This window comes from Lupinus angustifolius, chromosome LG06 (genome assembly GCF_001865875.1).
Source record: "Lupinus angustifolius cultivar Tanjil chromosome LG06, LupAngTanjil_v1.0, whole genome shotgun sequence".
NCBI classification, from domain to species: domain Eukaryota; kingdom Viridiplantae; phylum Streptophyta; class Magnoliopsida; order Fabales; family Fabaceae; genus Lupinus; species Lupinus angustifolius.
In genome coordinates, this window is record NC_032014.1 from 29,291,086 (window position 1) to 29,306,067 (window position 14,982).

The 14,982-nt window shown below is 33.2% G+C and overlaps 2 protein-coding genes across 2 annotated transcripts; both read right to left on the reverse strand.

Annotated features, from left to right (window-relative positions):
- Window positions 1,046–4,090, reverse strand: LOC109350969 (L10-interacting MYB domain-containing protein-like). The gene is made up of 6 exons (XM_019592278.1): window positions 3,941–4,090; window positions 3,055–3,395; window positions 2,804–2,957; window positions 2,396–2,506; window positions 1,995–2,299; window positions 1,046–1,597 (listed from the first exon to the last, which is right to left on the reverse strand). Exons 1-6 carry the CDS (start codon window positions 4,011–4,013, stop codon window positions 1,160–1,162), a joined length of 1,422 nt encoding a protein of 473 aa, XP_019447823.1. The 5' UTR covers window positions 4,014–4,090; the 3' UTR covers window positions 1,046–1,159.
- LOC109350589 lies at window positions 6,228–8,635 on the reverse strand. Its single transcript, XM_019591811.1, has 2 exons — window positions 7,496–8,635; window positions 6,228–7,214 (listed from the first exon to the last, which is right to left on the reverse strand). The coding sequence occupies exons 1-2, from the start codon at window positions 8,633–8,635 to the stop codon at window positions 6,228–6,230; spliced, it is 2,127 nt and encodes a 708-aa protein (XP_019447356.1).

The window sequence follows — 14,982 nt, forward strand, 5'->3', positions numbered from 1 at the left end:
GAATATGTGGAGCTTGACATGTGTGATCTACATGAGAACATTTTTTTAATGATACTATTACCAATAATGGATATTTGTAAAAAGGTGGTAATAAAGTTTGGTAATTTCCTTATATCTTCAAGTTTATTCCTGATTCTATGAGAATTCTTATGGAAGTCTTTCATCTACTTCTCTTCATAGAAGTTTTATTTTACTATAATGTATCATAATTTTGGCTTAATTCTTCTTTCAATAATGATTGATTAAACCTTTGTTCAAAAACACATATTTTGCTTCTATTTTATCTTTTCAATAACCTCAGCATAACAACCTATTGTTCTCATGGAAAGAAAAGACTACGATTACGATTAGCTTTAGAGGAATTTTCTAAGCAATTTTAAAAAAAAAAAAGAAACTTTAAATTTATTATTACTCCATATCTTAATCATTAATTCTAGAAAAAATCAATGGTTTGAATTAGTGAATAGATTTAACCATTAGATTTTCATAGATTAATGACTAAGATGTAGAATAAATTTTTTAAACTTACTTTTGGAGTAGGTGAATTCTCTTTCCTATTAATTTGGTATTAAATTATTTTATGAGGAATATTTTTATATGATGCTAATGCTTTAATAACAATCTTGGTAGTACTATAATATTTTTTGTTTAGGCTGCTATCTACTATGTGAATATACATATAAAATTTACCAACAAGTGTTATTATAGCCTATATATAGTTCAGCTGAGACATGATGGACTTAAGGAGGAGCAGAGTGGTAAGTATGTGGTATCCACACTCGAGGAAAAAATTGTTGTGTTTATTTAAGTGTGAAGTCTCACGTTAGATATAAGAGGAGACATGAAAAAGTTTACTAGTAGAGAAGATCATAAAACTAATGTCTTAAGGTTTTGTTTCATGACATGGTGTCTCACTTATGACTCTCTGTTCTTTCCATGTTAGACAATTAATAATGGAACTCCATGAGACTCTGTAGTGACAAACTCATCCAACATCACATGAAGAAAAGTAACTATAAAATTTACCTAAAAGTTATGAATATATAGTTCAAAATCTTCCAAATTAAAACATACATGTCATAATTAAACACAGACAACAATATATAAATGAAGTTTTGTAAGTCAAACTTATATGTAATAGTGAGGCATGCAGATACTGTTATGGACGAAGCTTTTTGAGCAACCACTTCTTTCTCATAGAGACATCTAATGCTAAGAATGTCATTGCCTTTTTATCATCTTCCAATAGGTCACAAGCTTCCATTACTACATCCTCATCCATGTCTTTCAATTCTAGAAGTGCATTCACTGCACTTTCAAATGATTCCATCTTCTTTTTCTTTTTCACCCAATCTGCTTCAGAACTTGATGCCATCATATTTGCCCTTTTCTTATCATTCTGTGATATTTCACTACTTCTGGATGTTTCATTCATGTTCATGTTTATGGTATTAATATTATTTGCACCATCCATAATATGAAGCTGCTGCATTATGTCACTAGCTGTTACTTCTGTTAACTTGTTTCCAAATATCTTGCATAAATCATGGAAAACTCTCAAAGATTTGAGTTTTGATGAGAGTGCTTCTTGGTTGTTCTGCAAATATCATTAAGCAATGAGTTACAACAAGAAAAATTGTATTGCAAAGGAGTTACCTATAGTCACGCCCCAATTTTCGGTTAACCGACTCCTACGTCGAGAATAATTAATTATGAAAAAAGTCGATGTCATTGTGGTCATTATCAAATCCATAATATGGTGAAAATCCATAATAATAAGGGGATCCGCTTACTCTAGGAGTAAGTTAAAAAAACCTACTTTACATATTATCCTTTCTGTCTAGGAAAATCTAATGATTAAAATTAGTGAGTCGATATGAACCATTAAATTTTCTTAGAATGAATGATTAAGATATGAAGTAAGTTTCTTTAACTTAATTATGAAATAAGTGAATCCCTCACATAAAAAAAAATACTTGTAGTAGAAGAAAAACCTGAAGTTGTGCTTCCCAAACTTGAGTTGTAGCAAGTGTGATTTGAAGGGTTTGATCAAATGCTAATCCAGTATGATTGAGAAGATCGGTCATGTTTTGATGTCTATACATCAAGCACATAAATTGTTCTTCTAGAAAGTGCTTATGATATTGGTATCCCATTCTAGTGCTAAATGCTTCAATCATGTGAGTCCAAGCTTCTTCACTGAATGAACAACCACTATTATTAATATTCCCACTATTTATATTTACTTGCTCAACCATAAGCTCAATAAAATAGACTTCCATTGCCTCTGTCCACTCCACTGTACAAGTAAGAAGTAACATCATAAATAAGCATTATAATAATGAGAAAACAGATATTAATATTTCAATATGGTTTCTCTAAAAAAGTTACTTACCTTCACCCATTTCTAGTTCTAGGTATGAAAAAATATCCTGAATATCATGGTTTTGCTCATCAAAGAACGTGAAACCATAATTTTGCTGCTCCACTTCTTTTTCTATTCCTTCTGCATTAGTGAGGTGAGGGAAGAAAATAATACATTATTGTCATAAATATGATTTGGTTCTTGTATTGTAATAAAATCACCCTCTAACTTCTATCAAGTTGGTGATTATAGAAACTAGCCCCATTATTACCTAATTGAATCTACTCCTTTATTGGTTATGTTTCTTAGAAGCAATTGCATGTAACTAGCAATAATGAATCTTAGGAGTCAACAAATTAGTATCATATAATCAATCTATTAGCTTGTCCAAGATCTATCATGTCATATTATAGAAACTAATTAATGTGAGAAACATACCTGTTGACAATATCTGTGTTTCAACATTGAGGTGATCTATGTTTTGTGATGAACTGGAGTGTCTTGTTTCAGAACTTTCCTCAGCAAGTATAGCACACAATTTGGAATACCCATGCAAGCCTTTAGTTCTAATTGATCGAGCTTCATGGTTTTCCTATAGACAAGTCACAAGTAATCAACTTAACAATTTCATAAGTGATTTTGCTTCTTTAAAGTGTGGGTTACACTTTAGAGTGTTCAAAACATGTTACCTTTATATAAGCATCCCAAACATGATCCTCACCAACAACCATTTCTTTGGTCTCATCCCATGTGAATTCTTTGAGCTGAAGAAGATTGGACACTACAATATACTGTCTCTTCAAATGTTTGAAGTGGTTCCTCAGATTTTGTTTGCCATAATGAGTTTTGAATTGCTCATTGAAAGATTTAACAATTGCATTCCAAACTTGGGGAGTGTATGTATTACCAACTTTATTTCCTAAGTTCATTTGCTCTAATAACAGGTCAATGAAGTAATGATCCATTGGGAGTGTCCAACGTATTCTACCTTCATTAGCATTACTTGGGTTAGCGTTTCCATCTTCATCACCTTCAAAGTTATAGAAACAAATGATGAGATAAATACTAACTTCTCCCATTAATTAAATAGCTTAAGGACAAATATGAGTAGTGTAACATGTAATCCAAATTATAAACCTAATTTTCAGTCCTAAAAGCTAGAAACAAATGAATAGTTGAATAACACATTTCCCTTTAATACACCTTTTACAAAAGGTAGCTAAGATTTTGGTCAAGGTACATCAAGATATATTATAAATGATTTGTTATTGATATCATGAGATATAGATTAAGATTTTTTAGTCAAGAGATATTATAAGTTTATTTCTAGTTTAAACTTCAAATATTTATCATCTTTGCTTAATATTTAGTCCCATTATTTAAAAATGTAAACCTTTAAAGAAAGTATAATAGGAATAGAAAATATATTTTTATACTTATAAATTAGGTGTCAAGTTAATTGAATAAGATAAGATTCCACTAAAAAAACAAACAAATATAGTGATAAGTTGTTACTTTTCTAAAAATCACAAAGGGCATTAGTATATTAACTAGAAGTGGCCAGATATTACTTACCATTCTCTATATCTGTTGGTCTATTGTTGAAGTTTCTCTCTTGACGCAATCTTCTCACTTCATTATCAGACATGCTTTTGAATAGTAATTCCAAATCATCATAGTTTGGAAAAGTGTTCACTGAATACTTTCGTGCATATGCATGTTCCTACAACAAACTTTTAAGTTAATACACCCCAAGAAACACGAACATATATATGACCACATAGGCATACACACACATTTTTTTTTGGCAAAGGTGCAAAGACACCTAGATTTATTTATAGAAAGTCTCAAACTGGAAAACAAAGTCAAACATTTCTAAATCTGTAATTGGACATTCCCAACCGATTCCTATTACAATCATAAAGAATGAAGTTAGGAATTGAATTCCATATCGTGTCCCTTTTTGAATCTAAACCAAAAGAAGCCAACTTATCGGCACAAGAATTTCCCTCACGATAAATATGCATGATTTTGAAGTCCATTGATTAGAGTATATGATTGCAATTGTACCATTCAGTTATCAACTTCCAAGGAGGCTTTGATTTGCCACTAAAAATGTCAAGAAGCAACATGAAGTCACATTCTAGCCAAAGCTTAAGCTACCCTTTCTTGAAGGCTAAGTTTATTGCCTGGATTGTTGAGTGTAATTCAGCATAAAAGGGCATTTTGGATGCCCAAGTAACTTGCAAAACCAGCCAAAAACACGCCATTATGATCCCTGAAAATCCTTCCACCACCCGAGTGACCAGGAGAACCATGAGCAGCCCCATCTGTGTTGACTTTAATCCAGCTAAGAGGTGGTGGGTACCAGTTGACTTCGGTGATCCTAGGAGCCTTGTTGGGATGTATATTAATTGAGAATCTCTGAAGAATGATGAGATCATTTAAGGTAGGAGTAGCATAGACAGTAGAAGAGTTTCTAGTCAGTGATATGTCCCTAACAATCCTTGCTATTGCCGAAGATATAGGAATTTTGACATCCTCAAATCTAGCCTGGTTTCTGCAAAACCAGATTGTGCTGAGAGTATGAATTACACAGGCAATCATAGCCTCCTTTACCCGAGAGTTTGTATTGCCAGAACAGCTCAGAAGCAGATTAAGAATTGAGGAAAAGTTGATGTTAATGAGGAACATGCTACTGATATAATGACAGAGAGTAGTTGCAAGAGGGCAGGTTAGGAAGAGGTGATTAACATCCTCCCAACTATCATAGCACAAGTTGAAAATAAAGGCCATGGCAAAACCTCTTTTCATCAGATTGTCATCAGTTGGCATCTTTTGGTGCATTAGCCTCCAAGTAATGAAAGATTTTGAAGGTGAGATTACACTGGACCAAATTAGGTTGCACCAATGCATATGGACAGGATGATTAGCCAGAGCTTTATGAGCCTCCTTTAGAGTTAGAGATCCATTGTCAGCATGTTTCCACATCAATCTATCCACGGAGCCTGCTTTGTTAACTCGAGCAATTTGATAAGTGATCTCAGGACATAAATTAGCCAGTATAGTAGGTATAGTCACCCTGCCTAACCCCTCTACTGCACTTAAAAAATCCAACATTGGAACCATTGACATTGATGGAAAGCCTAGCAAAATGGAGAATGACTTTGATCCAATTGCAAAATTGGTTGTTAAAGCCAAAGGCTATAAGAGTGTCAATCAGAAATTTCCAGTCTAGAGTATCAAAAGCTTTCTTAATATCAAGCTTAATAGCAATGTTACCCCCAAAAGTCTTGTAGTTAAGAAGATTAATTGCCTCTGAAGCAAGGCAAATACAGTCTTGGATTTTCCTGTCATGGATGAAACCTATTTGTTGTGTTGAGATGATTTTTGGGGCAATGCTAGCTAACCTGTCAGCTAAGACCTTGGTTATTATCTTGAATTGAAAGTTGGCCATAGCAATTGGTCTAAAGTCTTCAATTTTATCAACTCCTTTTGTTTTTGGAATCAAAACCACATAATTAGCATTTATTTTTTAAAACAACCAACCTTGGGAGAAGAACTGCTTGACTGAGTTGCACACATCAAGATGCACTATATCCCAACATTGTTGGTAAAAACTACCTCCAAATCCATCAGGACCAGGGGAACTATCACTACTCATAGCAAAGACTGCTTGCTTAATCTCCTCACTTGAAGGCATGTTAGTTAGGAAGGAGTTATCAGCATAAAAAACTAACACAGAGATGACTTTTTGAATTAGCTCATTTGTTGATGTTAGGGGAGTCAAAGATGTTGGTATAGAATTGCTGAACATGTTCAATTATGTCCTGTTGCTCTGTTAGAATTGTATCACCAACTCTTAACATAAAGAGTTTTTTTGTTTTTTGTCTAATTGAAGTAATCTTGTGGAAAATGCAGTATTCCTAGCCTTATCTTTCCAATAAACTTCTTCCACATTAAGGGCTTTTAGAAGCTCATTTTGAGCAAGGGCTTCCTGGTCTAGAAGAGCCTCATCAGCTCCCAAATCATTAATGCTACTTTGAATTGTGTCCAAATTTGCTGTAGCCATCTTCACCATTTGATGAATATTACCAAAAACATTGTAGTTCCAATGCTTAAGCTCCTTCTTAAGTCTTTTAAGCTTTTGGCTCAGAATGAACATAGGACAACCTATGACTTCAGTTTGCCAAGACTCTTTGATTGATCTTTTGCAGTCTATGTTTTGCAGCCACATTTTTTGAAATTTAAATGAGCAAATTCTAGGAGTGGTTGTAGAAGCAGAGCTGAACAACAAGGGATGATGATCAGAAGCTATCCTAGGTAGAGTGCCGCAAGACACTTGGGACCAAAGCTTCATCCAATCCCCATTACAAAGAGATCTATCAAGCTTATTTTCAAATAAGGCATTTCCTCTTCTTTTGTTAGTCCATGTAAACTGAGCTCCCAAAGTTGAGACATTAAGCAGAGAAGAACTATTAATGAAGGAAAGAAACTCATTTTTTGAAACTCTAGAAGGAAGAGTTGCACTTCTGCACTCATCAGCACCCAAAGTGGCATTAAAGTCACCAATGCAACACCAAGGCCCCTGAGTAGCTAATAAATCAACTTGAATATCCAGCCATAGAGATCTTCTATTAACATGATTTATGTGAGCATAAACCACACAAACATTAAGATTCTTATTCTCCACAGACAAAGAGATAGAAATGTGTTGATTTGAGATTGTTAATATGGAAGGATCCAAACCAGGGCTACAAAGCCCCCAAAGAGAGGGGATGTGATTTCCTCTATTATTCACAACAAAAAGCTTGAGATTAAGAGCAGACCAGAAACTGGTTTTAATCACCTATGGGGCAATCATGGGTTCAACTAAGAAAAGTAAATCTGGATTATGAGACATACACAGATTTTTGAGAGATAACTTAGTTTTCAAGTTTCCCATCCCTCTGCAATTCCAGAACATAATTTTCATTTAGGATTAGTTAGATAGCCACCCTTTCGGGTATGATACACTTTTTCAGATTGTTCCCTCTTTCTCAACTTCCTCTTTTGAGATTTACTAAGGACTATGGTGAATTCCTCCTTAACTTATTCAGTGGCTTCATCATCAGCCCATAATCTACCAACAATGCGAATGTCATTGGCTGCAACTTGGTTCATTTTTGCTGTTTCTTGCACAATGATGTTGTCATTGGAAGATTCACCATCCCTCTCCTCATGGATTGAATTCTCCACTCTTGTGGCCAATAGTTCCTCCTCGAAGTGAGTTTCTAAGTTCCCCATTGGCTCTTGTGAGATAGTTAGCCTTTCCATATTCTGCACATTATGCTTATCTCCTTTATCAATGTCCAGATTTATAACCAAGTCATTAATCTCCCTGTACTCTATAGGTTTATCTGTCTGTTTTGGTTTTTTTGGGACAGATTTTATGGTGACTTCAGCCTCAGGTTTCTTGATTTGTTTCCTGCATTGATGCACCACATGGCCAATAACATGACACCTTTGGCAGAAGTCAGGAAGGTTTTCATATTCAATGGACACAAAGAAAGCAAAACCTTCTCTTTCTACAAGGATCTGGTCAGGGAGCTCCGCCTTGAGGTTAATTTCCACCATAACTTTAGCAAAGTGACCAAAGGATCTGGTATGAGTGGCTTCATCCATGGATATTGGAGTTCCTATGCCCCCTGCTATGGAGAAGATAATGCGAGGGCTCCAATACTCCTGAGGAAGGTTATAGATCTTGATCCAACACTGAGTGTGTGATTGCTTCTGCAAGTTTGGGTTGAAATCTGGAGACCAAAGGAAAAGCCTAAGGATTCCAGGCTTGAGGTTCCAAGAGCCAACCGAGCAGATAGTTCTCATGTCTTCCAGAGAAGAGAAAGAGAACTCATAAAATCCTTTACCAAGGGATATCATTGACCATTTTCTAATCATACTCCACATAGATGTTAGTGTGCTCTTTAGCTCCGCAAACTTAAGTGGTGTGTCTCCCTTAGACAAAATCATTCTCCCATGAAGATGGCTTTTGCATCTTAGCAAACCTGCTTGGTAGTCTTCTTCAGGAATTTTTATTGCAATAGCCTCCCCTTTGATACATGGTTGAGGTAGTTGAGAGGTAGCTATGTCACAAGAGGATCTTAAAGCTTGTGCAAAAGACTTCTTGATTGTGGTTGCCGGAGGTAGGGGTGCCTTTGTTGTTTCTTCTTGAGTGTCCTTACCCAAGTCTCCCAAGAAGCCCCAAGGAATAAGAGGTATTGTTGAACTCATGAGTGTAGTGGGAAAGGCTTCCTAGAAACTTGGAGATCTTCCAAGATTGTTGGAGCTTCACACACACACACACACACATATATATATATTCCTCTATACAGACCTTGTCTCTCTTGTTAGCAATGAAGGTCATAGCTATGGCCATGGTAAACTCATGAAAGCAAAGAATGAAGAGAGTAAGGAGAAAACTAAAAAGAAATTCTTTAAAAAGTGGAAAATGCTTCATTGAGTATTGAAAGAAGTTGATTATTACATATATAGGGAAGTTCTATAACCAACTTTCCTTTCATTATCTAACTAATATTCAAACTAAACAATCCAAGTAACTCTAACTACTACATGGTTTCCCGTACAAGCTATTCACAAATTGACTTATTAAACAAGCTATAAACTCTCCTAGCTTCCTTGCTGACTTCCTTGCTTCCCATATGCTAGTTTTTTATGTTCTACAAGGCTAAGAGGTGAATTATGCTTTTGCTTCAACATTATTGTTTAACATCCCCATTGGAGTGTATCATACAATCCAAGTTTGGAATAGATGATTGATAAAGGACCATGAGTAAGAGAAATGGTGAGCAAGCCAACAAGGTGAGAGGTAGTTGAAATATGTAACAAATGAATAATGGCTTGTTGAACTTTCTCTCTAATGGAATGACAATTCATCTCAATATATATTGTCCTCTCATGAAAAACTGGGGTTGACAACAATATAGAGGGAAGATTGATTGTCATAGTATAGAATCATAAGAGTAGGATTGGAGATATTAAGATCATTTAAGAGATAAGCGAGGCATTGTATCCGACACCCTATTAATGCCAATGTTCTGTATTGAGCTTCTCCGGAGGACATTGAAACAATGCTTTTCCTCTTGCTTTTCATGGAATCAAAAATTCTCCAAGGAAAAACAAAAACCAATGATTATTCTTCTTGCATCAAGGCAAGATTCCCCATCAGAACTACTAAAACCTTTTAGGCTTGTGGAAGAATGTACAAGATTCCCAATGAGATATTTGAGGATCCTAATGATTGCATTATAGTGACCACTAGTAGGTATGGATATAAATTAACTTAAGCGACTCATTACAAAAGAAATGTATGGCCTTGTATGTGTGAGGTCGATCAATATCCCAAGTAGTCCTATATAGAGAGTAGGATCAAGATAAGGAGAGTCACACTTTCTATGTAACTTAGCATTATTATCAATGTGAGTTGGACAAGGTTCGACACTAAATAAACTTGAATCTTGAAGCAGGTCAAGAGTATATTATCCTTGACAAAGATTTATCCCTTGCTTGGATCTATCAACCTCCATACCTAAGAATAACATTATTGTGCCTAGATGATTAACATCGAACCTTTTATCAAGCCACTCTTTGATGTGAGCAATCTCATTCAAATCATTGGCACCGAGAACTAAGTCATCCATATAAATAGAATGATATTGATGGTTGTAGAACTAGATTTAGTGAACAAGTAGTGGTTAGATATAATATGATTGTAGGAGAACAATTGACAGATTGATATTTCATTGCATACTAACTTGTTTTAAGTCACAAGAGACTTATGTAATTTGTATACTAAGAAAAAATGAGAAAGATGCAATTTAGGGGAAGACTTCATATACACTTCCTTGAGTAACTCACCATGTAAGAAGGTTGTGTTTACATCTAATTGGTGTAAATGCCAACCTCACAAAGAAATTTTAGGCAATTATAACTATGACAATTATAAGAAATTTTAATCCACAACATTGTTGGATGCTAAGGCAATTATAACCCTAACAATGGTCATTTTCAAAACAGGACTAACATTATCGATAATGTTTGTGTATGCCTTTTTGCTACTAATTTTGCTTTATGTCTTTTGATAATACAATCAACATTATATTTTACCTTAAAAACTCATTTACTATCGATTGCCTTCTAATTTATGGGAAGTTTGGTAAGTGTCCAAGTTTGATTTTTCTCTAAAGCCATCAATTCTTTTTCAATAGAAAATTTCCAACACTCATATTATATACCCTCTCCATACATCACGGGTTCCAAGTTAGTGGTAAAGGCTAATGTGAAGTGTTTGTGTTGAGTTGAGAAGTTTAGTATGAGACTTTGTGTGTTTAGGCTTGAGAATCCTCTAGTGTGTTGAAGTAGTAGGGTGACTAGAAGTATGAAAGACACTAGATTGATCATGAGAAAATTTTGAAGGGAAATATAGTTAACACACATAAATTTGTTTGTTATTTTCCATAGATCTCTTCATTAATCATTAAATTATTCTACTAACTAGATCTCTTTTTAAAAAATTAACTATCAATGCTAAGGGTATAGTTGAAAGTTGAACTATTAATATTTTCTTCAAATTCTAATAAGATAAGCAAATATAAACAATTGTTTTTCAAAAAATGACTTTTAGTTAATACCTTGATATAAGCCTTCCAGATGTGATGATCAGCTGTAATAATTTGAGTTTGTGAATCCCATGAAAAGCCTTTTGTGTTTAGAATATTTGACATTTCAGAGAAATATTTGCAATATTTCGTTAATCTATATCTTAAAATATGTCTACCATGTTGAAAGCCAAAATTAGCCTTAAACACAGTAAACATATCTGCCCAAGCATTTTTGTTGATTGATCCATTGTTGTCCCTCAACTTTTGAAGCAAAAGCTTTATGAAAAGTTGGTCCATGGCAGCACTCCAAACAATCCTTTGAGATGATGAACCTCCATCACCTGCAAATACATAACAATAATAATAATAGTCTTCCACTATTCAATAAATATTGATCAAAGGTACATGAGTGTTTGAATAATGGATTTTAATTAAATTATTATGGCCTTGGTTTTGGATGATAATGTTAGAGTTGTTGATGTTAAGCTTTCTTTTGATGAATGATATATTAATCCTTTATCTTTAGAGTCATATGGTTGCCTCATAGAAAATGTGGTAATTCTCTAGACTCTCACCTTAGACCTAAAAAAATGTTATTTCAATAATGGTCAGTGTTGTTACCGTAGAAAATAGTTTTTCAAAATTAAAATCCCTAAAATCCTATTTAGGATCAATCATGTCATAAAGTAAATTAAATTAATTAGTTACACTTTTTTGCACTTCTTCTATAGTTACATTTTTTTGCTAGTCACATTTGTGGTAACATGGCCATAACAGAAATTACAATTAAAAATTTTGTTCCAGATAATCACATTCTAATTTATTTTCATCTGATGAAATATTTTATGTATACATAAGCCTCCCACAATCATAGTGTATATATATAATTAAGCATGTAATGAAAGTAAGACTGACCCAAATTTAGTTCTTGCGTTCCAACACCAATGCTAACATCGTGGCTTGATATACTATATCTTCCATCAGCATTTGTGTTGTCAAATATCTCACACAAATCTACATAATTCAGCACTGGTTTTATTCTGTACCTTTGTGCATTGGGATAAGCCTGCATTCCATGTTATTTAAAGTTATGAAATACACTTAATTTTGATGGTATAAATGCATATTATTTTACAAAAAATGTTTCTGTGAGACCCTCATTTCTTTTTGTTAATAAAAAATGATGTTATATAAGTTTGGTGCAAAAATAAACATGACACAAATAATATTGTATTGCATTAATGCAAGCAAGCAATGTACCTGGATATAAGCATCCCAAACTTGATCATTTGCAACAACCATTTCAGTTGAACCATCCCAAGTAAAATCCTTATGACAAAGAATATTCTTGACATTATTGAATCTATTCCATAAGTTTGCATAGTAAAGTTTCATAGCATCTTTGTCACATTCAGATGCAAATCTTGTATTGAACATCTTCTGCATCTCTATCCAAGCTTCCTTTTTAAAAGTATGACCAAACCTATTTCCTCTCCGCGTCTGCTCTAACATAAGATCAACAAAATATCGTTCCATTAATGGAGTCCAGTGAGTCCTTGACCGATCATTTGTTGTAGCATTATGATTACTCATTACTCCTTCAAAAACACAAATGTGGTATGTTATGAGTGAATAAGGAAAAGCATATTCATAACCAGTACTAACAAATCATAGCAGACACAAAACTAAAGAAGATTTTGATGTTAGTATATATGGTAGTTGGATTAATAAGCATCAAATTATACTTAATTAGATGTTTAGTTTCTATAAAAGACACTTCATCCTCAATCTCTAAATCCTTTATGATGTGGACAAACAATGTGATTAGTGAATAAACAAACTAAGTTTAATTTTCACATTCAAAGTCTCTCTAGAAAGAGGGAAAGTGAGCAAATTCAAAAACCCATGTTTCAATTAAGCACTAATTTGTTTTGTTGATAAAAAATCAAGCAGCTATTTTTTTTTCATTTGGTGTGGCATCACCAAGTATATTTTATGTTGTTACTCATATTTAATATGATTTTAAATATTATTATCAAATTACAATTCAATGTATGTTTGACACTCATTCTTCTATGTCTTGTATTCATTAGGTAGAATAGAAATTCAAACCCTACTCAACATTAAAATGGTGTTTTGAAAAGGATGGTAATGTAGGGGAAAGCTTAGCTTCAAACTTATGTGTTAGACAACTTGTAGAGTAAACCCTAAAAGTCACCCATGGGGCGAAGGTGACATGTTTGTTTGTCAAGCAATTCATAAACCGAAAATCATGTATCTAACAAAAATTACGACGGATTAGAATCCTCTCGTCTTGTGTTACTTTGAATTTGTGTTAAACATTCTTTTGTTATGTGAAAATTTTATTAAAAAGAAAAAAAAAATTATAATCAGGAAAAAACAAATGTATAATTCTCGAAAATGAGAAAATAAATGATTTTGTGTTAAACATTGATTTTGTCATATCAAAATATATCTGAATTATACATATGGCATTATGATTTTTTTTATTTACAACAGGAGAGGGATCATGATCCAATGAAAAACAAAACTATATCTCCAAAGATTACAAAAAAAAAAGTCATGACAATGCTGAATACCTAAGAATTCATATACACAACAAACCTAGTTTGCAAACAAGAAAGAGAGCTTGAAGTTAATAAAAAGGTGATGTTTAGAAAATTTACCAGCGAGTCTGTGCTTAGTGAATTGGGTATGAGAAAGAGAGATAAGACCCTAGCTATAGAAAAGCCCTTTTCTCTTTGGTTATAGATACAAAGTAACTTCACTTTTCTCTTTGGTTACAGATACAAATTAAAGTAACTTCACTTTTATTTTCTCACTGACTCATATTTGCTATTTGTTTCATCCTTATCAACACAGCCCCCACAGATTTGTCTTCACTTTCACACCACCTCATCACATGTATTATGCAGCTCAGATGAAAGCCGTTTCAATTTTTATTTTATGATAAATATCAATATCTATATCTATAATAATAGATATTACTTATTACAAAAGTCATTTTTCTAGGAAGAAAATTTAATGAGTCTTCAATTCCAATTGATCACCATAAAATGCATAATAGTTTATAAGAAAACATTAAATAGTTGAATTCAAAGAACACTACTAAATTCGTATTACCATTTCAAAAAAAAAATAATAACAAATAATAATTGTAATCCAAAAACAAAACATTCAACAATTGACTTCATTGTTAATGTTAAAAATGGATATTGGCTAGAGGAATATACATGCACATGAAAAAACTGCTAGAAAAGAAGTTATCTGTTGTTAATCAGAAGAAGTTGCAATGTTTTAGACAACTAGTAAGTTACCCGTGCATTAGTATGGGGTGGTATTATTTTGTCGCATTATTAATGACACATATGTTACTCGTGCATTCGCATGGTTAAGAACACATATGTTACCTATGCATTCATATGATTAAGAACACATAAAACTCATACATTCATATGTTTTAATATACACATAAGTATATTTGATTTGGAATTTTACTGTAGTATTAAATTTGTTAATCATTACAGTGTTCAAATCTTAAATTTCAAATTGCATTTTTTTTATAATAGACTCATCGTGTTTTTCTTTTATCTGATAATTATTTTTGAATTAGTTGATGCAATATGTTGTCAAAGTAATATCTATTGTAGAAATTAATTAAAAAATGTAGAGATAAATATGAGATTATTTACACGAATTGTGTTCGACTCAATAAAAGATACAATTTGATCAAATAATAATATATCTATTATGATAAATATCTAACAACTATAAAGATTTTTTATATGAATAATAGTCGGTCAAAAGAAAGATCGGTTATTGTAATGCCTTGTGGATCTGAAACACCAAATTCCACCCACTTTTCTTGCACTCTGATTCTGTGTGGTTTCCACTGTTTCTATGGTGCACCCCAGTCAAATGTTGACTGATCCAACAGTC